Here is a 21182-nt window from a genome sequence, read left to right on the forward strand (position 1 = left end):
AAACCTACAAATTATTTATTTAAAACGGAGAATGTTTGCAATTTTCCACATCTATTTCCCTGTGCACCTATTTTTCGTATTATTTATAGGTCAATTTACGCTTAGATTTTCACACGTATTCCACTTGAAGATCATCAAAGAAACTCATATCAATTTTTCAGATATTTTCTAGGTTGATCTACCCGTAGGTTTCCATGTATAAAAATTATAATAAATTTAGTAGGCCATATAAAAAAAAACGTTTATAAACCGCATCGTGAATTGTTTAGTCTTCTTAAATTCTTAAATCTTAAATCTACGAAAATAGCATCAGCGTTATCTAAATGAGTCAATTGTGCAAACAATCTTCTCATCAACAATCTGAAGAAATAATTGTCAACTGCTAGAGTTGCTACTGTTGCTAGCGCCACACTCGGTCCTAGATTGTTTTCGCTTAATATTGTTACATTTCTGTGAATGTGCATGGAGCTTAACTCAACATTTTATACGATTATATTTATGGTTTTGTTCATATAACTATGAATAATGCATCATCATAATTAATACTCTCACAGTTGACATCGCATCGCAGTTTATTTTTATTAAATGGTTCGGGTATGGTGAAACTTGATATATATTCTGCGAAAATAGTGACAGTCCTTTAAGTATTTTCGTTCCCTCAGTGGGTCAGAAGTGAAGAATCTTGCAATATTTTGCTTAAATTTTTCAGATAATTTTTGTAATCAATAGATTCAGTTATAAATTTGACATTTATTAAAATAAGCATTAGTTAACTAGAAATATGTTGAGTTCTATCAGTTTACAGCACAGACGAAATACTACAAGATATGTTGTAAAATAAGTAATACCAACATTTTTAATCATATGTAAGTAACAATCTTATATATCTTATACATCCCATATTAACATGTACTTTAACAACATTGTACATTGACATCTAAAACCTACATAGGAACTTAATAAAATAATTCTATCATTTCATTTCATATGTTGACTAACAGCTAAACACGATCAATATGTAAACTTTCTATCTTTCAAAATTTTATTTTAAAAAAGAATGAATTATAAATTAGAATTCAATGTGTACTCTTTTCAAAATTGATGGTGCATTCAGATCTAAATAATAAAAAAATCAATAATAAATTTTTGCTTGAAGTAGCATTGTCTTGAACATTATTGATATAATGAAAACATATTTTAGTTTACGATACAAGATGCTTTGTACTATTAAAAATTTTGAAATTGGGAAAATTACTAATAAGAAACAAATAATGCCCTTATTATGAATCCATACCATACATTCAAATTAATAAAATCACATATTTTTGTGAAATAATCCCATATCTACTTTTCATGCAATAAGACTAGGCTAACATCATGCTAATCTGACACAGTAGTTTTATATAATACATGCACTCAACTTTTTATCTTGAAAGAGTACTAAAATTTGAACATGTGCTGCAAAGTTTGAAAGATCCTTTTATTCTTGAGCATCAGAGAAAATTTACAATGATGAAAAATGTATCTTTTACCCTAAATCCTCACATACCCTTGTAATTAATACAAAAACTTGATGACAAATATACAATAATGTTCCATGGGATATAAAAATATAAACAATTAAAACCGCTATGTATTGTGAAGTTTGATTTTATTCTATTTTTATATAACTGTCTTTATATTGCGAATCTTTTTAAAATGATTTATCTGCCATAAAATTTTGACAATACATGTTTGACTGTGAATTTTTAGTATAAATTATCATTTGTATCCTATAATTTTTTGCAATTATTATTACTTATAACTTTTTTTTGGTTCAATAAAATTAACTTTTTTAAAGATAAAAGTAATAAGTTTAAAATAATATATGCTACATATATGGGCTAAGCCATAGTTAGCGCGATGGTAAAAGAAATTTTTTTTCTCAAATTATGTTTTTTTGAAGAGTACATTGAAAAGTGAAAATCCTGAAAGTTTTAGCCCTCTAGGTCCAACCCTATTGGATTTTCAGGGTCTTAAAGTTGAATTTGCTTTTTCTGGTGATATTCTGCTTGCAATTCTGATTTAATATGAAAAAATTGTTGAATCATGGTTTTCCATATAAAATTTGATGTAGAATTCAAATGTGTACTTAAAAATCATATATACAACTTCCAAACCCATAAAAATGATATTTTCAGGCATTAATCATATAACTGTGCAAAAATAAATGTGTATGTCTCCTTTAATTAGGCCAATATTGTAATATGTTCATTGATACATCAAAATACAACTTCTGATAAATGTTGGTATTCTGCAGACAAAGAGACTTCATTATTGAGCTTAATATGAGTCAAGAATCAAGGAAAATTAGAGAAAAACCATGTTTCTTGACACATATTGAGCTCAATAATGAATTCTGTTTGTCTGCCAAATACCAAAATTTATCAGAAGTTGTAATTTGATGTATTGATGAACATATTACAATATTGGCCTAATTGTAGGAGACAAACACATTTATTTTTTCAAAAGTACATAATTTGAGAAAAAAAATTTTTCTTACCATCACACTAACTATGGCCTAGCCCATATCTATTTTCCGTCACATCCATGAATTTAATTAATAATTTATATCAACGACTTAATCATACATAAATATTTTTATTTTTTAAATTGGCTGAAAACTAAAAAAACCGCTGCCAATTCATTGGCAAAGAGCTTCCTCATAAAAAGTAATATTAATAAAACGCATCAGTTATTAACGAAAAATTTCGTATTTTTGAATTTTGATTCACTATCTAGTGTCTTAACTACCAGACGATGTTAGCCAAAAGGCCGAGAAAACAAAAACTCATACAGACATTTGTTGAGAATTGGATGTAGTTGACAAATATATAAACCAAATTGTCCTACGAGGTCTGGTTCAAAATCTCGTTTTCGATCCTATCACAGAGCTTCCTCTATGAGGAAGCAAAAAACAACTTTTCATTTCGAGTCGTTAATTTTAAAAATATTCGGTGAATTTCTATTTTTTTGGTCTTGAATTAAAGCCTGACTGCTCTGCTTCCATTCTACCGAAAAATAAACTAAAAATTCCTTCATTTATACATGAAAAAAAATCGAAAAAAAATTTTTTTTTCAAATTTGAAAAAAAAATTTCAAAAAATCGAAAAAAAAACTTTTTTTCCCGTGTATTTCCTTTTACCTTTTTCTGGCCTCATTAATACAACAAACGACAATGAATGCAATTGAAATTTATACAATCCACCGTAACATTTTCGAGATTTTGCTTCGGACATCCGCACATACACACACACACACACACACACACACACACATACATACGGACATTTGTTGAGAATTGGATGTAGTTTACAAATATATAAACCAAATTGTCCTACGAGGTCTGGTACAAAATCTCGTGTCGAGCCTATCACAGAGCTTCCTCTATGAGGAAGCAATATTTAACAAAAATACATTATTCAAATTAAGGCTTCAAGTTTCAATTCTATATGAAAAACTTAATTCAAGTTAACCAAATATAGGGTCTTAATTGACCACAAAAAGGTACATATACCTTACACCTCTTTTTTAATTTTTATTATCACTTGTTTATTAACATAAAATGAATGATTATTATGATGACAGAAAGATTATGCCATTAATAAGCAAATTGAACAGTCTTTACCATGTTTAACTTTCTCTTTATTTTCTTCTTTTAATTGTAATAATTTTTTACTATATAATATTTAAGTGTCTATTTGTCTATCTATTTGTTTGGGTGGTCGCAAAATTTCAATATATTATTGAAAAATGTCAACTTAACTTTTTCCACCTTATTATACATATGATGAATAAAGCTGTAAAGTTTTTGTGCCATAAGCAAATATAAAAAAAAATATAAAAATCCATTCTGAGAAATGTCATTACTAAATTTCCTCCATTTTGCAATTGCTGCCAAGGATGAATGGCAAGGCAAAATCCAGGTGTAGAAACCGACATTTTTCCCTCTCGAAATAAATTATTTAACCATTACCTATAATACTTCTTAATTGCACACCTGCAGGTGGCTTATGAACTTTGACTTAGAAAATCGTAGTATTCAGTTAGTTTTAACAATTTATTGTGATGGCAAACTCCAGATCGAAATCATCAAAATTCAAGGTATTAAAAATATCATTTACCTTGACTGTCATTTTTGGTCCTTCAGATTTCAGGCACATGAAAAGATATGTGAGTAGATTTCAGAAATTGCCAAATTCGTTAAGGCTCCTCTATATAGAGGGACAAATACCGACATACCGATATTATTTTGTACCCATTTTTTTTATTCTCTAGACAACTGTTGAACTTGAAACTTCGTGGGAGTGATTATGAAACTTATAAAAATGTGCCTCTAGAGCCAGTTTTCAATAAAATGTTTAATGAAATCATTTTAACTAATTGTTTGAGAATACGTTACTTTTGAGGTTATAAAAGGGGGATAATAGAAAATCAAGTTTGTTTGAAAGTACCGGTCATTTAATTGAAAACTGGCTCCAGAGGCACATTTTTATAAGTTTCATAATCACTCCCACGAAGTTTCAAGTTCAATGGTTGACCAGAGAATAAAAAAAATGGGTAAAAAATAATTACGTACTTGTTATCGACTGAGTGTGTGTAGAGGGCCCTTAAAGGATCGATTCAAAAATAACATAATAGTTAATAATAATAATAATAATAATAATAATAATAATAGGAATATTAAAATTTAGAAATTATATTTTTGAAGTGGAGAAAATGTTTAGTTCAAAGGGGGAAATCGCGGGTACTCAAATTTCTTCTTTCAAAATAATTTTCACCTGTACATTAGCCTATTAAAATTTAGGAAATTTCTGGATACATATCCTTCTGGAATTCAGTTAGATTTCAGCTGAATTATTTAGTTGTATTTTGAAGCTCAATTTTCGGCAAAATTATTTGGCTAAAACTTGTAGACAAATTTCTAGTAGGCTCCATTTTCTAGTTAATTTTCTTGTTATGACAGATCAAGATTAGTTTTCCCGGTAGAACCAGTTAGTTTTCCCGTTAGGATAACTATGAGATAGTACCAACTGAAGATCGTTTGTTGACGTTTAGTTTGGAGTTTTTCTCTTTTTTCATACGATAGTAAAGTTCTGTTGCTATTAGAGGGACGATTGGTGTTGAAAGTGTTTTTTCGTTCCGCCCTAGTGTTCATGAACACATAAGCTACTGTTTATTTATGAACGCTTCCTCGCCTACCTAACGAGTCAAAATGCCAAGAAATGTTGATTCAAAAGTTAGTTCATAAAGTAGAATCACTACTTGCCAACTAAATTTCTGAACACGTTATAATAGATGTTGATTCAATACGTAATGATTTCACTTACAAATTTTTCGAGTATTTTTACGTTACATTCAATCATAAACAAAATATGTGTTTTTTTTCTAGGGTGGTCACAATAAAAGAAAAAAGATACGATTTTTGAGCAGATATATGCATAAATTATAATATCTGTATTCGGAGTAACAAGTTTGAATAGATTATTAATATCGAAAAATTATGACAAAGATGAATGACATCTAACAATGAATCTAAGACTTATTGTTTTTTGGATTTGTCAGCATTTGTGCGCTTTACTAATCAACCCGATTTAGAAGAAATATATAATACGTTTTAAAGTTAGAAACGTATGTACTATGGAGCCGTTACCACAAGAATCAATAGTTCAAGGATACGTTGATCCAGATACTTTGAGAATTTCAGAAAATATTCATTTGCCTCAAGATAATGCTGGTACATTTACACGTGCAACTTGTTTAAAACAACCCAGACTCGATGATCGAGTTTCTAGTGAAGCATCACAACCGATTCTCGGACAACAATCGAATTCACATGGATTCGTTTCATCACTTTCTAGTCTGACGCAGCCATCTATTACTCTTTCTGCAACTATGAGTCAAAATCAACAATCGATTATCCATAATAATTCACAGCTACCCAGCAGTAACGGTTATGCCAGTCCTATGAGTTCTGGCAGCTATGATCCGTACAGCCCTAGTGCCAAAATTGGTAAGTACATTTTTACATGTTACATTTATACATTTATTATTAACCAAAAATTGAACTTTAAAATACAACAAAATCTGACTTAACGGGGGAAAGCACCTTAAAATCGAAAAATATTTTATTGGATTTTTTAGTAAGATTTTTCTTCCCCTTTATATTGCATTTTTTGAAATTGCAAAATTTTCATTTTCCACTGAGATACAGCTGTTTTCTTACAAATTTTTTCTTCTTTTGCGTTTTCTGTCAAGTAGTGTTTTTGGTCACATGCCGTAACTTTCAGAAGGTACCGAATCAGCTTCAGCGTCAGGGTCACTTCTTCAGAACATCAATGCTTATAAATACGAGCACTTTAGGAATGATCGAACTTATAGGTCACTCTCAAACAGTACTTTTACGTGTATATGTTACAGGCAAAACCCGATTTTAAGCAAAAGTACATTTTGCCTAAGCAAAAGCAGAAATGCCTATGATTTTAGGACATAACCGAAATGCCGTTCAAATTATAGGAAATTCCTAAACAAATTAGGCAAAACCCGAAATGACTGAAAATTTTTAGGCAAAACAATTTATGCCTAACTGATTTTAGGCATTTTCGTGTAGCCCCCTCGGAGATGTCGGTCGGTCGTGATATTATCGACTTAAACACTGCGTAGTATTATTTTATTCATTATATCTCCAGAGTATTTTCTGTGTATCTAAAGCAGAGCCTCGGCTATCCCAAGAAGCTGAAACTGTGCCTCAGCTGCCTCCAGAAGTTAAAACTGAGCCTTCACAGACTAATGCTCCAAAACCAGTAACTTCTACTTCAAGAATATTGAAAGCCAGAAAAACGGGCCGCTGAAGCTTTGGACCATTAGGCTAATCGATTGAAAACACGTTCAGACAATAAACAATAGCCCTTAATGGTCGGTGATTGTGTTATGGTACCTATTAGGGATTAAACGATGATCAGAGCCCTCTGTAAATTCAATACCGCCGTCCCATAAGAACCTTAGAACAGCCCGAAAATTTCAATATTCTTGAAGTAGAAGTTACTGGTTTTGGAGCATTAGTCTGTGAAGGCTCAGTTTCAACTTCTGGGGGCAGCTGAGGCACAGTTTCAGCTTTTTGGGATAGCCGAGGCTCTGCTTTAGATACACAGAAGATACACTGAAGATATAATCAATAAAATAATACTACGTAGTGTTTATGTCGAAAATATCACGAACAACCGACGTCCCCGGGGGGGCTACACGAAAATGCCTAAAATCGGTCAGGCATAACTTGTTTTGCCTAAAAATTTTCAGTAATTTCGGGTTTTGCCTAATTTGTTTAGGAATTTCCTATAATTTGAACGGCATTTCGGTTATGGCCTAAAATCATCGGCATTTCTGCTTTTGCCTAAAATCGGGTTTTGCCTGTAACATATACACACAAATGTATACGCACAAATGAATTTTATTTATTCTCTTTCCGTCAAATAAAAGAATCTATTTATTCAAATAAAAGAATCTGTTTATTTTATGCACCAAAATGAATAAAAGTGGCAAGAAATCCGAAGAAGTTGCCTTTAAAAATAATTCAAGTAAAAACGAAATTACCTTTTCAAACGAACAACAACGCGTTTGTGATATTTGTCTAAAAGCATTAACACTGAATTAAGTATGGTAATCCACTGAGACATTACGTTATACTAGACACAAGAACCTGCTATTGCATGCCGCGTGTAGTGTATTGAGCTGCAGTCGAGGGCTAAACGCTATGGATAGTAGATTACGTGTCGTGAGAGTGAAACTGGAAGGCCTCATAGTACGAGTAATTTTCAGCTAAAGCTGATAAATATGTGCTCTAAGGCTTTCTTTTTTCGATTAATAGGTTCGAAAAAATCCCTTCGATAGTTTCTCGCATACATGCAAAGCACACGCCTCTCAATGCTTCTGAGGTAGAAGACTCAAACGGATACACAATCTTTAAGTATTCCTCAAACGTGATCAGTTTTTTCGCTTCTTTGGGTTGTAAATGCAAGAAGTCGTATAGCGATAGAGTCGGTTTGATCATTATTTCTTTCGCTTTTGTCGCGCAGTCCTCGTCGTCGCGCCACGATACGTCAAGATCCGCTGACTTCTGGAATAATTCATGTTTCACATACAATTTCATGATCTTCATGACGTCGCTTCGGTCCAAATCGTATCCTTTCTACTCAAAGCGTTCGATGACGGGAAAAAGCCCAGATGCTCATCTTAATTTCAATTGAATCTCTGTATTCCAATAGTTATTCGATTTATGACCTTCTAAATTTTCACCAAAGTAACTCTCGGTTGGAAAAACAAAATTCGACAGATCAGCATCATTATTCATGAGTACATCAACAGTTTTTTGTAGAATCTCGCCACGGCACATTGAAACGGTGTCCGGCCTAACTTGTCCATGGTGTCGACCCTGTAATGTCCTGAGGAGACTTGGGGTTGTGAACAGAAGGTTCACATGGCCTTAGATAACGATTTTAGCCTTTTCTCGTGCTACGTCCACAAGGAGACGAAACACGAAAGGTCGGCTGAGAACCATCACTTTGGCGAACTGGACTGCCATGGAGACTGGCGTGGAAACTGGAGTTGATTAGAGAGCACTGTACTTTAACACTCGCGGAGAACGATTTTAAAAGTGACTGCACTGCTATAGTTCGAATAGGCAGAGTAGACTGTGTCTTGAGGTGACTCGGTCTACGCTGCCTTTCGGCGGCTGTGATTTTTATTGCTCTTTGAGAGTTGAGATTGGTGGATTTTATCTACGGCGGCGTAACACCGAAATTTCGTCTCTCTGTCCTTTTCCAATTTCCCAACCGACGTCCGAAAGTTCTCGAACATTGTACTTACATTAATATATTGTTGTAAATGATGGTTATTAATTGTTCTGTTCATGGTTTTATTACATTATTGTTGTAAATGTTATATTTAGCTGTTGGTTGCTGTTTTGGATATCCCGTTGTACTTTACACTACCATTGGCTGTTTATTGTAACTTTGGTTGTTTATTGGGAGAGACGAGGGAAGGCGTTTGTGAAGGAAAAGAGATCCCGTAAAGGTCGAACTGTGTTGGTCTTAATCTGAGACCGATTCGGGGTTAACTATGACTTATTAGTTTACTTGGAACATTTTATATATTAGTTATGTTAAATAAAAGTATTTCCCATGTGTTCTACGTTCTCGAATATTCGTACGTTTGATCGTTCAATGTGGCATTTTTCGGGAGAGAAAATAAGTAACCGTCGATTTTTTATGGCGGTCGTAAAAAAAGGTGTTAGATTTCTCTAACTACGCTCCGAGCCGTTTGGGAAGTCCCGAGTAGCTCGCGTCTCGCTGTATGTATAGCGGGCTGCGTGTGGGTAGGCGCTTTAGGAGATTTTGAAAGTTTGAATTTTCGTAGCCTATTTGTAGGCGACATTACAACCCACACCATCTGATGAAGTTCTTTGTTTATCTTGAAGAATGACTTTGCCAAGTTACGATTATCTTGGAGATCCTTGCTTATTATGTGAAGAGGAGTTGATCCTTCATTGCTGGCTGCATTTGGACCAAGCTCCTCTTCTCAGCAACAACTCGACTATCTTCTTGTTGCTATAGCGCAAAGCTATGTGTAATGGTGTGTTACCATCCTTATCCTGAGCATCGATATTCACCAACTCGTCTTCTAAATCACTCATTGTGAAGAGCACCTCGATTAGGGCACTTATAGAACGATGCATCTTGCAAATAAGGTGCAGAGGAGTCGATCCAACTGCATTAGTTAAATTCGGATTACACCATTTTTAAGCAGTAACTCGCTCAGGTTTTTGTGTCTACGAAATATAGCCAAGGGCAATGGCAAGTTGCCACAATTATCCTATGCGTCGCCTTGGAGCGGCTGAGATACGTCCTGGCGATCTTGAACAACATCTTAGCTAACCAATTATCTTTTGTAGATCTTTTGGAAGCACAGTGAAGGGGTGTCCCCTCTGCATTGGCTATATTCGGGTTACATATCATAATCGTATATTTATAAAAATTATTAACATTATTCAGACAACCAAAATAAATTATTAAAAATAGAATGAATGCCGTTTTTTCGTTCAACTATGGAAAGTTTATTATAAATTTTCGAAAATGGGCATTTTTATACTATAAAATTATTCAAAAATGTCTCAGAAAAAAAATGTGTAAACTTTTAAATCGACTCGTTTGTTTAAACAAAAGTTACAAACACAAAACCAAATCCTTAGCATGCGTTGCATTCTAACGTATTTCAAACTTCGAGCGGGATTGTTTTTTCGTTTTTAACTTTTGTTTGAACAAACGAATCGATTTAAAACTTTACACACGCCTTCCTTAAACCTTTTTGGATAATGCTATTTGTAAAAATTTTCATTTTCGAAAATTCATATCAGACTTTTTTTGATTGAATAAAACAATGACATTCATTCAAACGTCTTATTTTGAATAATTTATTTTGGTATTTTAAATAATGTTAATATTTTTTTAAATTTACAATTTGTTTCTCAGCTCTTTTAAAAGTTCTGTAGAGAAATTTTATAAAAATCGGACAATTTTTTTTTACGAGACGTCAAATTATACATAATCTTAGCAAGTTTGGCCCTATCGAGGGTTTGCTCACTGAATTCGGGGAGCAGTGGTGATCTCTCAGTGTTTCCACTTCCGTGCTGAGAAAAACCGTGCACGCACTGAAACAAGCCGTGCAAGTGGCACAGCTTCTAATTGAGTTCGAGTGCACAGCGCCTCACTGTGGTCTCTCCATGTAGGCGAGGGATGAGATATTTTTCTCCTTATCGCAATAAAGTAATGAGCAAAAAAATCGTTACTCTCATATTTTAGTACATTAATTTCTGGTTTAGAAGTTTTGTTTTTACAAAATTTGGTTAATTTCATAGGATCTTAAAATATTTATATTTCTATACTTAATTTAAAAATATAATTTTATTTTAAAATTTAATTGTTGACTATTAACTATTGATCAATTTTAAGTGAAATATTAATATCCCGACATGAAATCGTGCATTTTTGTCTGCCCTTAAACATTACATGCATACATTTACTGTTAACATCAGAACTAGTTTCGTATAATAGTATATCTGGTTTTCAATATATTCGAAGATCGTGAATAAATTTTTGGCAGTGAATGAGGTTAAATTGCATTATACTAATTTATTTATTTACCTTATTTGAAAGTCTTACTATGAAGTAATTTCTTGATTTTTTTATAAATTGTTGGTAAGGTTCAATAAATGAAATATTTTAAATTGCACAAAAAAATACGGGTGATTTGAATATTTTTTCATCAAATATAAAAATTACATAATAAATAAACACGAAATGTTAATTTTCTTCTATAATTAAATTTTATAGTTTGATTAAAAAATTGTACTAATAACAAACTATGAAATTTGTGTAAAAAATTTTCAATTAAAATGTTGCCATACGCTGTTTCTGTGAAACCTGCCTATCTTCATAGTAGGATGCGCGCGCATTCACATGCATTAGTGTTCGCTGTATAGGTATTGAACGCAAGACTTGGCCGTCCACCGTGGCATGTTATTGTTTCCCCTACTGAGTATGTGACAGTAGATCGAGGAGCTGCGCAATCGATTAATGCGTCGGATGAAGCAGGAGACCAGGCAAAAAAATAGATAGTAAGAGTAGCTACTGATGAGACTGAGTAGTCTTAGTTAATTTTGCAAGAGAGGAGACTATATCAATAATTTTCAGCTAAAGTGAGAGAATATCTAAAAAAGTGTTGGTGTAACAGCTCGTGCAAGATCGTGCAGTGCAAAAACATTTTCATCATTAGAGTGTGTGCATGTGTGTATACATACACACTGTATATATATATTTATAAACAGCGATCAAGTGAGAGCAATATGTGAAAAATATGTTTTATTCGTGGCAAAAACGTTTCACATAATGAAGGAATACTGAAAATAAAAATATTGTATCCAAACATACTTTAGATGTATCTGTATGCATACATGTATACATATATACATATACATATATATCCCTGACAGCGCCTTGGACAGCGCTTGACTGAGTGTAGCCGCCTTTTGTGCGAGCACCAAGGTCAAGGAGAGCGGCGCGCGCAGTCCAAGGCCGAATTCGGCTTCCACAAAACTATAACGCGACAGCAGACAAAGATCTTTCGACAAACTAAGAAATTTCTTAGTTGCACAAACGGCATTTAGCTTGAAATGCTCTCAACGGGCGTTGACCTAATCAAGTCCAACTCCCAACTTGTTGCAGGAATAACAGATAGCACGAATGTTGGTCTCCAGCGCATGGTTGAATCCACAACCATGTTGCAAGACTCTATTCAACCAAGACTACCTGTAGCTGGCATTAAACGACGTTGGGGAGGCCGAATTGTTGGCTCTACTTTACAACCTGACTCTTCAAACGCTGAAGTTACTAGTAGTGTGCTCTCACCAACACATTATCAACCTACTACTCCTGAAACTACGCATAATCCAGAAGCAGAAACAGCTAATTTATGGGACTTAGACTTACACATACGAACTCCAAATAACACATACCAACAACAGCAGTTGCAAACGCTTCATAATGAGGTCACTTCTCCATCCTGCGGTAGCATCATTGAAGGTAAAATGATGCCAACTCTTATCTTCGACATTTTCGTCTCCTCTAATCGTTCGCTTTTATTTTTATCTTAAACGTTAATCTTCAAATATTATTTACTGAACTTTAACAATCTGTCCTATTTATTTTTTCATCTAAAAAATTATTTCGCAGCGTTAAAATAATTGTTGCGCGTACTTTGCAATCCTAAAAATATGTTGATGATTAAAAAGGGTTTTGTTACATCGAGAGTTTTAAATAAAAAGTGATCGTCCATAATTGGTATGAAAATATAAACTATACTATAATAATGCAATGAGTTTTAAATAGTATAAAAATTTATATATAATTATTGTAAATAAAATTTTAAAAGATTGATATAAATACGATTCATTGCATACATATCTTATACACAAGATAAGTCTTCTAAATCTAGAAAACAACATAAAAATTTTAGATAATTTCAGAAAATTTTTTTTTACAGCTGTTAGTTAGTTATAAATTTCAATCATTTGGTAGTTTAAAAAATGTTATATTCTTGGATAAAATATATTCACAAAATGATGTAAAAAAATTTCTTAAAACAAGTCGTAACAATTCGAATATCAAAACTCAATTACGATTTATTTAAAATATTTTTATTTTAAAATATTCTCTTGTTTCCTCTTAGAGAAAGTTATATGATGGATTCAGAAATAAATTTTTCAACTATAATTCATAAGAAAATTCTGCTTTCAAATATAGAACATGGAACGTTTGTGTGTGTGCATGTGTGTGTGTTTGTGTGTGTGTGCGCGTACGTGCGTAATTTGGATAAGGCTGAAGTCCGAAAGACTTACTTTTCGATTACCATTAAATTTTTTTTTATTTTTGCTTTTTTTAGAATATTTGTGCAATCGTGAGATTGTAAAAGAGAATCAGTTAAGTTTCGATGTAAGAAAAATACCTTATTAAACTTTAGAGCAAAAATATGTCTCTGTCCTATAATATTAACATATGCAAAAAGTAGAATAGCTTAAAATTCACTATAATAACTAGCTAAGAGATAAAAAGTTTGTATTTTACAAAAATAGTAAGAAGTTTCCTATTTTCAGACAAAACGAAATAAAAAAAGTAAAATATTTATTTTTTGAGCAGTCCTTTTTGTAAAAGAGGCCAATATATTAAATAATGATGGCATTATTTGTGTTTCATATTTTACGTATTTCTTTCAGAAAAATTTACTAGATGTAGTAGATAACAATACATTATACCAATTTTAGAATGTTTGAAAACTATTCTATAAAAATCATTAATCCTCTCAAAACTAAACAATATAAAAAATATTCTTTTTTCAAAATTATTGACTCTTTTTGTTACAACGCTTTATATTGAGAACTGCCATTTATGACACTATAGTTTTTAGACTATTCCACAATCACAATTTTCCATTTAAATAAGGGTCTGTCTATTCGGGGTAATTTAGTATTTTTTTTTGTTTTAATAAATGAAATTTCGAAAATCATGTACAGATTTCCCTCAATAAGCCTTTTCTTTTAAAAATAAATTTTATTTTAGCATAAATCAAATGTTGCATATTTCATTTTTAATGAACCAAATGAACTATAACATTTTCAATGAATTTAAATTGAATTAAATGCTTCTCTATTTTTCTTCAAGTGAGAGGCAGTGTATAGTGTTCCGCTCACTTTCTCGTGTACACTAAATGTCGATTGATTCGATGGCAAACAGAAAACGTAAACCATGAAGCGTTGAATTCTGCAATAGCTCAAGACGTAAAAACAGCGACGTCGGGGCTTTTTCATACTTTTCCACATACTGTTGTTATTATTTTCAATTACTTTCAAACAAGAACGATCCCTACTATGCTGTATTTACTTAAATTTTAAGATATTGGTAAAATGCCTTATAGTGTACATTGAGCATAATGGGGGCTATCTGTGCTTATGATATACGCGGCAATAATAACAATAATACACGAGTAGGCACCCCTACTTCGCTATACTTACGACCTTACGTTTTAAACCAAATCAATTGAAATTTAGCACCCACACAGTGGTTCGCTGAATCTTTAAACCCACTTCAGTATTAACATTTATTATATTATTTAAATCTTTATGAATAACTATCTGACGCAGGCAAACATTTTTATTTCGCAAAAATGCATTTTTTATGTCCTAAAGTTTAATTTGGAACCAATTTTAAAGCACAAATAAAATTTTCTACGTCAAGTACGGATTTTTTTTCCCGAAAACTCTTTTTTTTTTAAATTCCACAACTTGTTCTTAAAAATCGAATTAAGAATTATAATTTTAATTGAGTGCGTTAAATAAGTACCAAAGCTAGGGCAAAATTTGAAAAATTTTTCTTGAAATTTGAACTGAAATTGGATAACAATCATTCTAAAATACTACATAAAAGGCTTTATTTTGATATTACTTGACATTTACGTAGTCACATAAAAAGCAATAGCAATCTTAAAAAATTTTCAATGTGACTTTAGTTTTTGCTTAATCTTTTTGAGCAAACTCAGAGGTTTCAGTCCGAGTTACCAGAATAGGTGTAACAAGTTTTTCTAAAAATATACATTCGTACACATTGCAAAGTACAATTTATGAGAAACATGAGAGACTCAGAAAAGATTCTCTTTTCAGGTTGCAGGTTTCTATGATGAAATGATTATGCGTTCAGATATATTTGACTGTCTTAAAAACTTTAGCTTTTAAAATGTTTGTTAAATTAAAATTAGTTGCAAATTATCAATGCGTAATATTTCAAATGATGCAATGTGCCAATTATCTAGATGTGCGTAGGGTCAGTTTTAATAAAAAAAGGGATAGAAAACGCATATTCATCAATTACAAATTATGTATGTGAGTGAAAAAACAAGGAAAAAAATAAAAAAAGCCCACAACTATTGCAAGGGTTTTCATTCGGGTTAGAATACATTGACCCCTGATACGAAAAGTCGTATGAATGAAGTAGTAGTATCGAACATGTTGACGTTATGGTTAATACCACGGAAATCGGGATACTTTGATTCTCTGTAGATGATAAGTAGGCTGCTTTATGTTTTTGTGACGAAGTCTAAGGTGTTTGGAATAACTGCTGCGAGTATTACTTTAAAAAAATTTTTCCGCTGAATATAATACATCAAATTTGCACTAGTTGCAAAAAACTTTTCGTTTTTTACGCGTTCGATCAGGGAGCCTGAGCCTCCTCGACTAACCGTTCCATCGTTGAAAACTAGGTCTACCAATATTCATCAACCAATTATAATGATTATGCTTAATTCATTGAGAAAAAGAAAATTTTTCAAAATATTTTCCCCAATATAATGTTCATTATATTATGATAATTATCAATTACAATACTTATTGGATAAACGTGTATTTTTTATAATTAATAAAGGAATAAAGGATTTTTCAACTCATCATTAAAAATGATTTAACTGTATATTTGTCGTTGCAGGAAGAGATGACTTATCACCGCCAAGTTCATTAAACGGCTACAATATGGATAGCTGCGATGCAAAAAGACGAAAAGGCCCTACGCCGCGCCAACAGGAGGAATTATGCCTTGTCTGCGGTGACCGTGCGTCGGGTTATCATTACAATGCACTGACTTGCGAAGGCTGCAAAGGCTTCTTTCGACGTAGCATTACTAAAAATGCAGTGTATCAGTGCAAATATGGAAATAGTTGTGAGATCGACATGTACATGCGACGGAAGTGTCAGGAGTGCCGGCTGAAAAAATGCTTACACGTCGGTATGCGCCCGGAGTGCGTCGTACCCGAGTTCCAGTGTGCCGTCAAACGCAAGGAGAAAAAGGCACAAAAGGTAGGCGTAAGTTCTGGCTTTGACGAGACATTACGCGTAAGTTTGACACCGACTAATCTTTTTCATCTGAATCTCTAGGACAAGGATAAGCCCGTCAGCACATCGATGAATGGTTCCCCAAATGGGAACGAAGGTTCTAGCGGTGGTGGTGGAGGTGGTGCTGGCGGCGGCGGCGGTGGCGCGTTGATTGGCCCCGATGGTCAAATCGGCCACGTTAAGACAGAACCTGCTGAGCCGGAAGCGTTCTCCCACTCCGATCCTGGCACAATCAGTATTCCGTACAATGGTCGTAAACACGTTAGTCCTGAACAAGAAGAACTGATCAACAGATTAGTTTTCTTTCAAGACGAATTCGAAGCGCCTAATGAAGAAGATGTTAAACGCATAACAGTAAGTTGTTGATTACGTATTTTTATGACATTTAACTTTGGGATTTTCAATTTGAGGCCTTCTCCAAGACATTTCGAAAAATATTCAGTTAAAATTTCAGAAAACGTGATCAAAAATTTAATTTATAGGTTTAGGTAGACAAAGTTTATGACTTTTTTTCTATATATCATGTAGACTCTAATCGGTCAAGGGGGAAGTATCGATAGTTCTGTATGTAACATAACAATTTTTTTGTTTTCAGCAATCCTCTGAAAATGAAGATCCAAGTGATGTTCGATTCAGACACATTACCGAAATTACGATCTTGACGGTTCAACTTATCGTAGAATTTGCCAAACGACTTCCAGGCTTTGACAAGCTGCGTCACGAAGATAAAATAGTGTTGTTGAAAGCTTGCTCCAGTGAAGTTATGATTCTGCGAATGGCAAGAAAGTACGACAATCAAACCGACAGCATCATTTTTGCTAACAATCAGGCGTACTCGCGCGACAGTTACACTCTTGCTGGAATAGGAAACATTATTGACGATCTACTGCATTTCGGGAGACTTATGTATTCCATGCAAGTCAACAACGCGGAATATGCTCTTCTCACTGCTATTGTTATATTTTCCGGTAACTATACCTTCATCATAGTTTTCTTTAAAAAAAAACTATCGATTTACTGTTTTCACTTACCCATTTTTGTATTACAGATCGACCCAATGTCTCGGAAGGTTGGAAAGTAGAAAAGATTCAAGAAATTTATCTAAATGCATTAAAAGCCTATGTAGAAAGTTGGCGTAAACCTAAAGCTAGCGCAATGTTCGCTAAACTATTGTCAGTTCTTACAGAGTTACGCACCCTAGGCAACCAAAACAGTGAAACTTGTTCAAACCTTAAGCTTAAGAATAAAAAGCTGCCACCCTTTCTTGCTGAAATTTGGGATGTTGCTTCCTAGTTGCTTTGGGCACTCTACTTTCTTTCACCTTATCTCCTTGATCTCTTCATTCTTATTAGTCTATATCCTTCCAAACTTTAGCAAGGACAAACTTTTGTAAAAGTGCACCATTTAGTCACTGCCTTCTTTTTCTGGCGTCATATTGTAAATTTGCTTTCATCTTTAGTATTTAGCTCCTTTATTAACACATTATAGTTAAACTGTGAATCGACTTATTGCTAAGCATGTATAAAATTGTTATGTAGAAAAAAAGTTTGAGGCAGTGGAAACACTCAGGCTGTGATATGTAGAGACAGTACTGCAGAGACTATTAAAAAAACAAACGTATAGTCGAGTGTATAATTGTCATTTATAAGTTCATATTGTATCTCACTGTATCTTAAGCTTAGCACTAAACAAATTTAGGACAAAAAAGAGTTTATTAAAAGTCCTTTTTATGTAAACATGGAAAAAAAATTATATTGAATTTATTTTTAGTCTGTAAACAAATGTTTCATTGTAAAATTTTATTTGAAATCTAATACATTGGGTTTTTTTAATTGTAGAATTAGTTTCTAAGTACTAAGCTTGAGATAAAAAATAAGGTGAGCCACGAGCGCGCACACACAAACACACAGAGACACAGACACACACACATATTATATATATATGTATGTAAAATTATAATTACATAAAGATGTAACAGATATAGTGAGGATGTGTGTAAACTCAGCATGACTTATCTTTTTATCATTTGAAAAAATCGTTTGATGATCATGTCGTATGCACTGCTAAAGTGTACTAAATAGTCTTAAAATATTTACATGCATAATGCAATAGATACAGTTTCTTGTAAGAATATTTATTTCATGAACAAGACATGTGTGTTGAATTTACCTACAAGTTATACAAGTTGGAAATGTGTAAAAGACTACAAACTATAAGCACTGCTAAGCAGTTGCTTTATCTTTCAATCTATGAATAACAATTTATATACTCAGGTGCACACAGACCATGCTTTCACTAAAACATACGAATGTTATATTAAGATGAAAATCTGTCAAATTGAATTATTCTAAGTAATCCGGGTTCAAGTGCAAAATTCTGTGCCTTTAGGAGCAGAAATCGGCTTACTGACTCAACAGAAAATATACGTGAATATGTGAATGTATGTATATTATGTATAAAAATTTAGCTGAAAAACTTGAATTAAACCGTCCGCTTTATTTTCTCAATAAAATATATCAACAAAACAAAATTATATCAATATATGCCAAATTCATTGCGAATTTAACAAATTGGATGTTAAAATTATGTATAAATAGGCTAATGTGTTCTTTGCTGTTGAAACAATACAAATAGAAGAGTAAAAGATAAATAATAATTGTAGTATTGTGTAAACAATTATCATTGAATTCATAAATAAGGCAGTTAAAATGACAAAAATTCTTAATTTCAAATTTGTCTTTTGATAAAGAATTTCAAGAGCGCAACTCCATCAGTGAATTAATTTACTATGTTCGTATTTAGGTGAGCTTCCGATGGATATTTAACAATATTAAATAAAAATGCCTGGTTTAGGTTATTCTAATGCAATATATTAGTGTAATTTATAATTCATCGATTGATGCAAAATATTCAGTATTCTATCTACTCAAGATGACTACAGTTAACTGTTAAAAGGATCTTACATTATTCATAATAAAGTAATGTTTCCTGAATCTACAGTACTAATTAAAATGTTGACAAACAATTTTAAGACTGTTGTAAAATGAAATGATTGAATGATAATTTCATTTAATTTTTCAAGACATGTAAACTTAGAGCTCACTCCTAATAATAAATTATTAATGCAATAGCTATATTATCAACATTTTTGAAAGCGATTATTGATCAATTTATAACCAGTAAGTATTGAAATGTGGGTAGAAAATATTTTACCCACGAAGCTTTTGATTTTTCTTTTTCACCTAAAACTTTGATTTTAATTGATACTTACAAATAATAATTTAAAAAGCACAAACCTTACTCTAACACCGAAAGTTAGATGAATAGATTGAAACTAAATACCGGAGCAAATTTTTTGAAAAATTGGAAAATGCAAAGTAAACTTTACGGGCACGTCTTTATGACAGTACTTTGCATCCGTACTTACATTTTTTTTGACTGTAGATACAATATTTTTAAAAGAAAGTTGCGGAAACGTGCTGCTACTACGATAGATCTATGGAATGCAGTTTTCAAATTCAAGAGAAAGTTGCAGAGATGTTGCTCCAACCGTGTAAAATTGACTAAACTTATCGGGACAGTCTCTATGTCGCTGAAATGATTACATAAAATTAAAGTTTTTAAATTCGCTTTTTAGTTTAAAAATTGCGGTTACTACCAGCTTTTGAAGTTTTCCGAGAATCTTATTAAATATTTCTATAAAATCAACGTATACGTTGAGAAATTAACAAAACCAAAGCATCCCTGCAAATATTTCAACAAATTTTTAATGGAAAACTCAAAAGACATACACCTATTAACATCCCCATTTCATCTTTACTCAATCAAATTAATAATTTTGAACAGTTTTCTGTAAAAATAAACTTCAAGGTGCATTTTAGAAAATAATTTTCCTATGAAAAAAGCCTAAAAAATATTTCATGATATTTGAGTCGACTTACATTTGTCGAGAGTCTATGCAGCAGCTAAAATAAATCTATAATATTCTGCGCGTAGTGATGATGACCATTTTTTTTTCATTGACTAAAAAGTTTCATATAATTCTGAATTTGTTTTTCAATTAAACAGCTTCTTGAGAAAAAATTCATCAGTTACATTAAGATACATTTTTAAAAGTAATTGTATTTTTTTATTTTAAAAAATATTCATGAATTATTTATAGTTTTCTTAAGTTTCGGAGATTTGAATACTATTGAATCAAATCAGAGTTCCCGAGATGAACTGGTCTTCATATAAACCTTCTCGAGATAAACATAGATTTATTTATAAAATGTTCAGCGTCAACATGCAGGATGACATGTAACTCGCTCGAATAATATAGCCGAGAGAGAAAGTTATGCTGAATACAAGATACTTTGATCGAATGGCAGATTAAAAATTTATTTTAAAAAGCTTTGGTCGATCGCTGTTGGACTCATCCTCTTTTTACGTGACAAGAGTTACGCATGCACCATGAGTGCTTGTAAAAGCATCAGCACCAAAGACAACTGCGCTGTACTCATCAAAACGATGACCTATGGACCCGAATTAGGATGGGTAAACCTGATTGTTCCATACTGATTTACCAAGTTCACGATTACTATACCCGTTCATACATCTTCAAAAAATTTTCCATTAGCCTGATCTATAATTGCAAAACCGTCAGTACACGTGGGTAAGA

The 21182-nt window shown here is 32.5% G+C and overlaps 1 protein-coding gene across 4 annotated transcripts; it reads left to right on the forward strand.

The window, feature by feature from the left end:
- The first annotated feature begins 468 nt into the window (after window positions 1-468).
- Window positions 469-19667, forward strand: LOC106654792 (ecdysone receptor). Of its 4 annotated transcripts, none has more exons than XM_014374814.2 (6): window positions 469-866; window positions 5432-6052; window positions 16119-16492; window positions 16565-16876; window positions 17118-17490; window positions 17571-19667. In XM_014374814.2, the coding sequence occupies exons 2-6, from the start codon at window positions 5680-5682 to the stop codon at window positions 17813-17815; spliced, it is 1677 nt and encodes a 558-aa protein (XP_014230300.1). In that variant the 5' UTR covers window positions 469-866; window positions 5432-5679; the 3' UTR covers window positions 17816-19667. The 4 variants fall into 4 exon arrangements, with proteins under 4 accessions (XP_014230300.1, XP_014230301.1, XP_014230298.1 ...); XM_014374815.2 differs by having other exon boundaries at window positions 16119-16486; XM_014374812.2 differs by lacking the exons at window positions 469-866; window positions 5432-6052 and adding an exon at window positions 11622-12671.
- The last annotated feature ends 1515 nt before the right edge of the window (window positions 19668-21182 follow it).

The sequence above is a fragment of the Trichogramma pretiosum genome, unplaced genomic scaffold (assembly GCF_000599845.2).
Source record: "Trichogramma pretiosum strain Unisexual culture from Peru unplaced genomic scaffold, Tpre_2.0 scaffold63, whole genome shotgun sequence".
NCBI classification, from domain to species: Eukaryota; Metazoa; Arthropoda; class Insecta; order Hymenoptera; family Trichogrammatidae; genus Trichogramma; species Trichogramma pretiosum.

Bases quoted from the DNA above. Each gene is read 5' to 3' on its own strand.
- LOC106654792 (XM_014374812.2), top strand. From the start codon at position 12,263: ATGCTCTCAACGGGCGTTGACCTAATCAAGTCCAACTCCCAACTTGTT. The intron at 16,493-16,564 runs GTAAGTTCTGGC...CTGAATCTCTAG, and splicing joins AAAAGGCACAAAAGGTAGGC to GACAAGGATAAGCCCGTCAG. The intron at 17,491-17,570 runs GTAACTATACCT...TTTGTATTACAG, and splicing joins TGCTATTGTTATATTTTCCG to ATCGACCCAATGTCTCGGAA.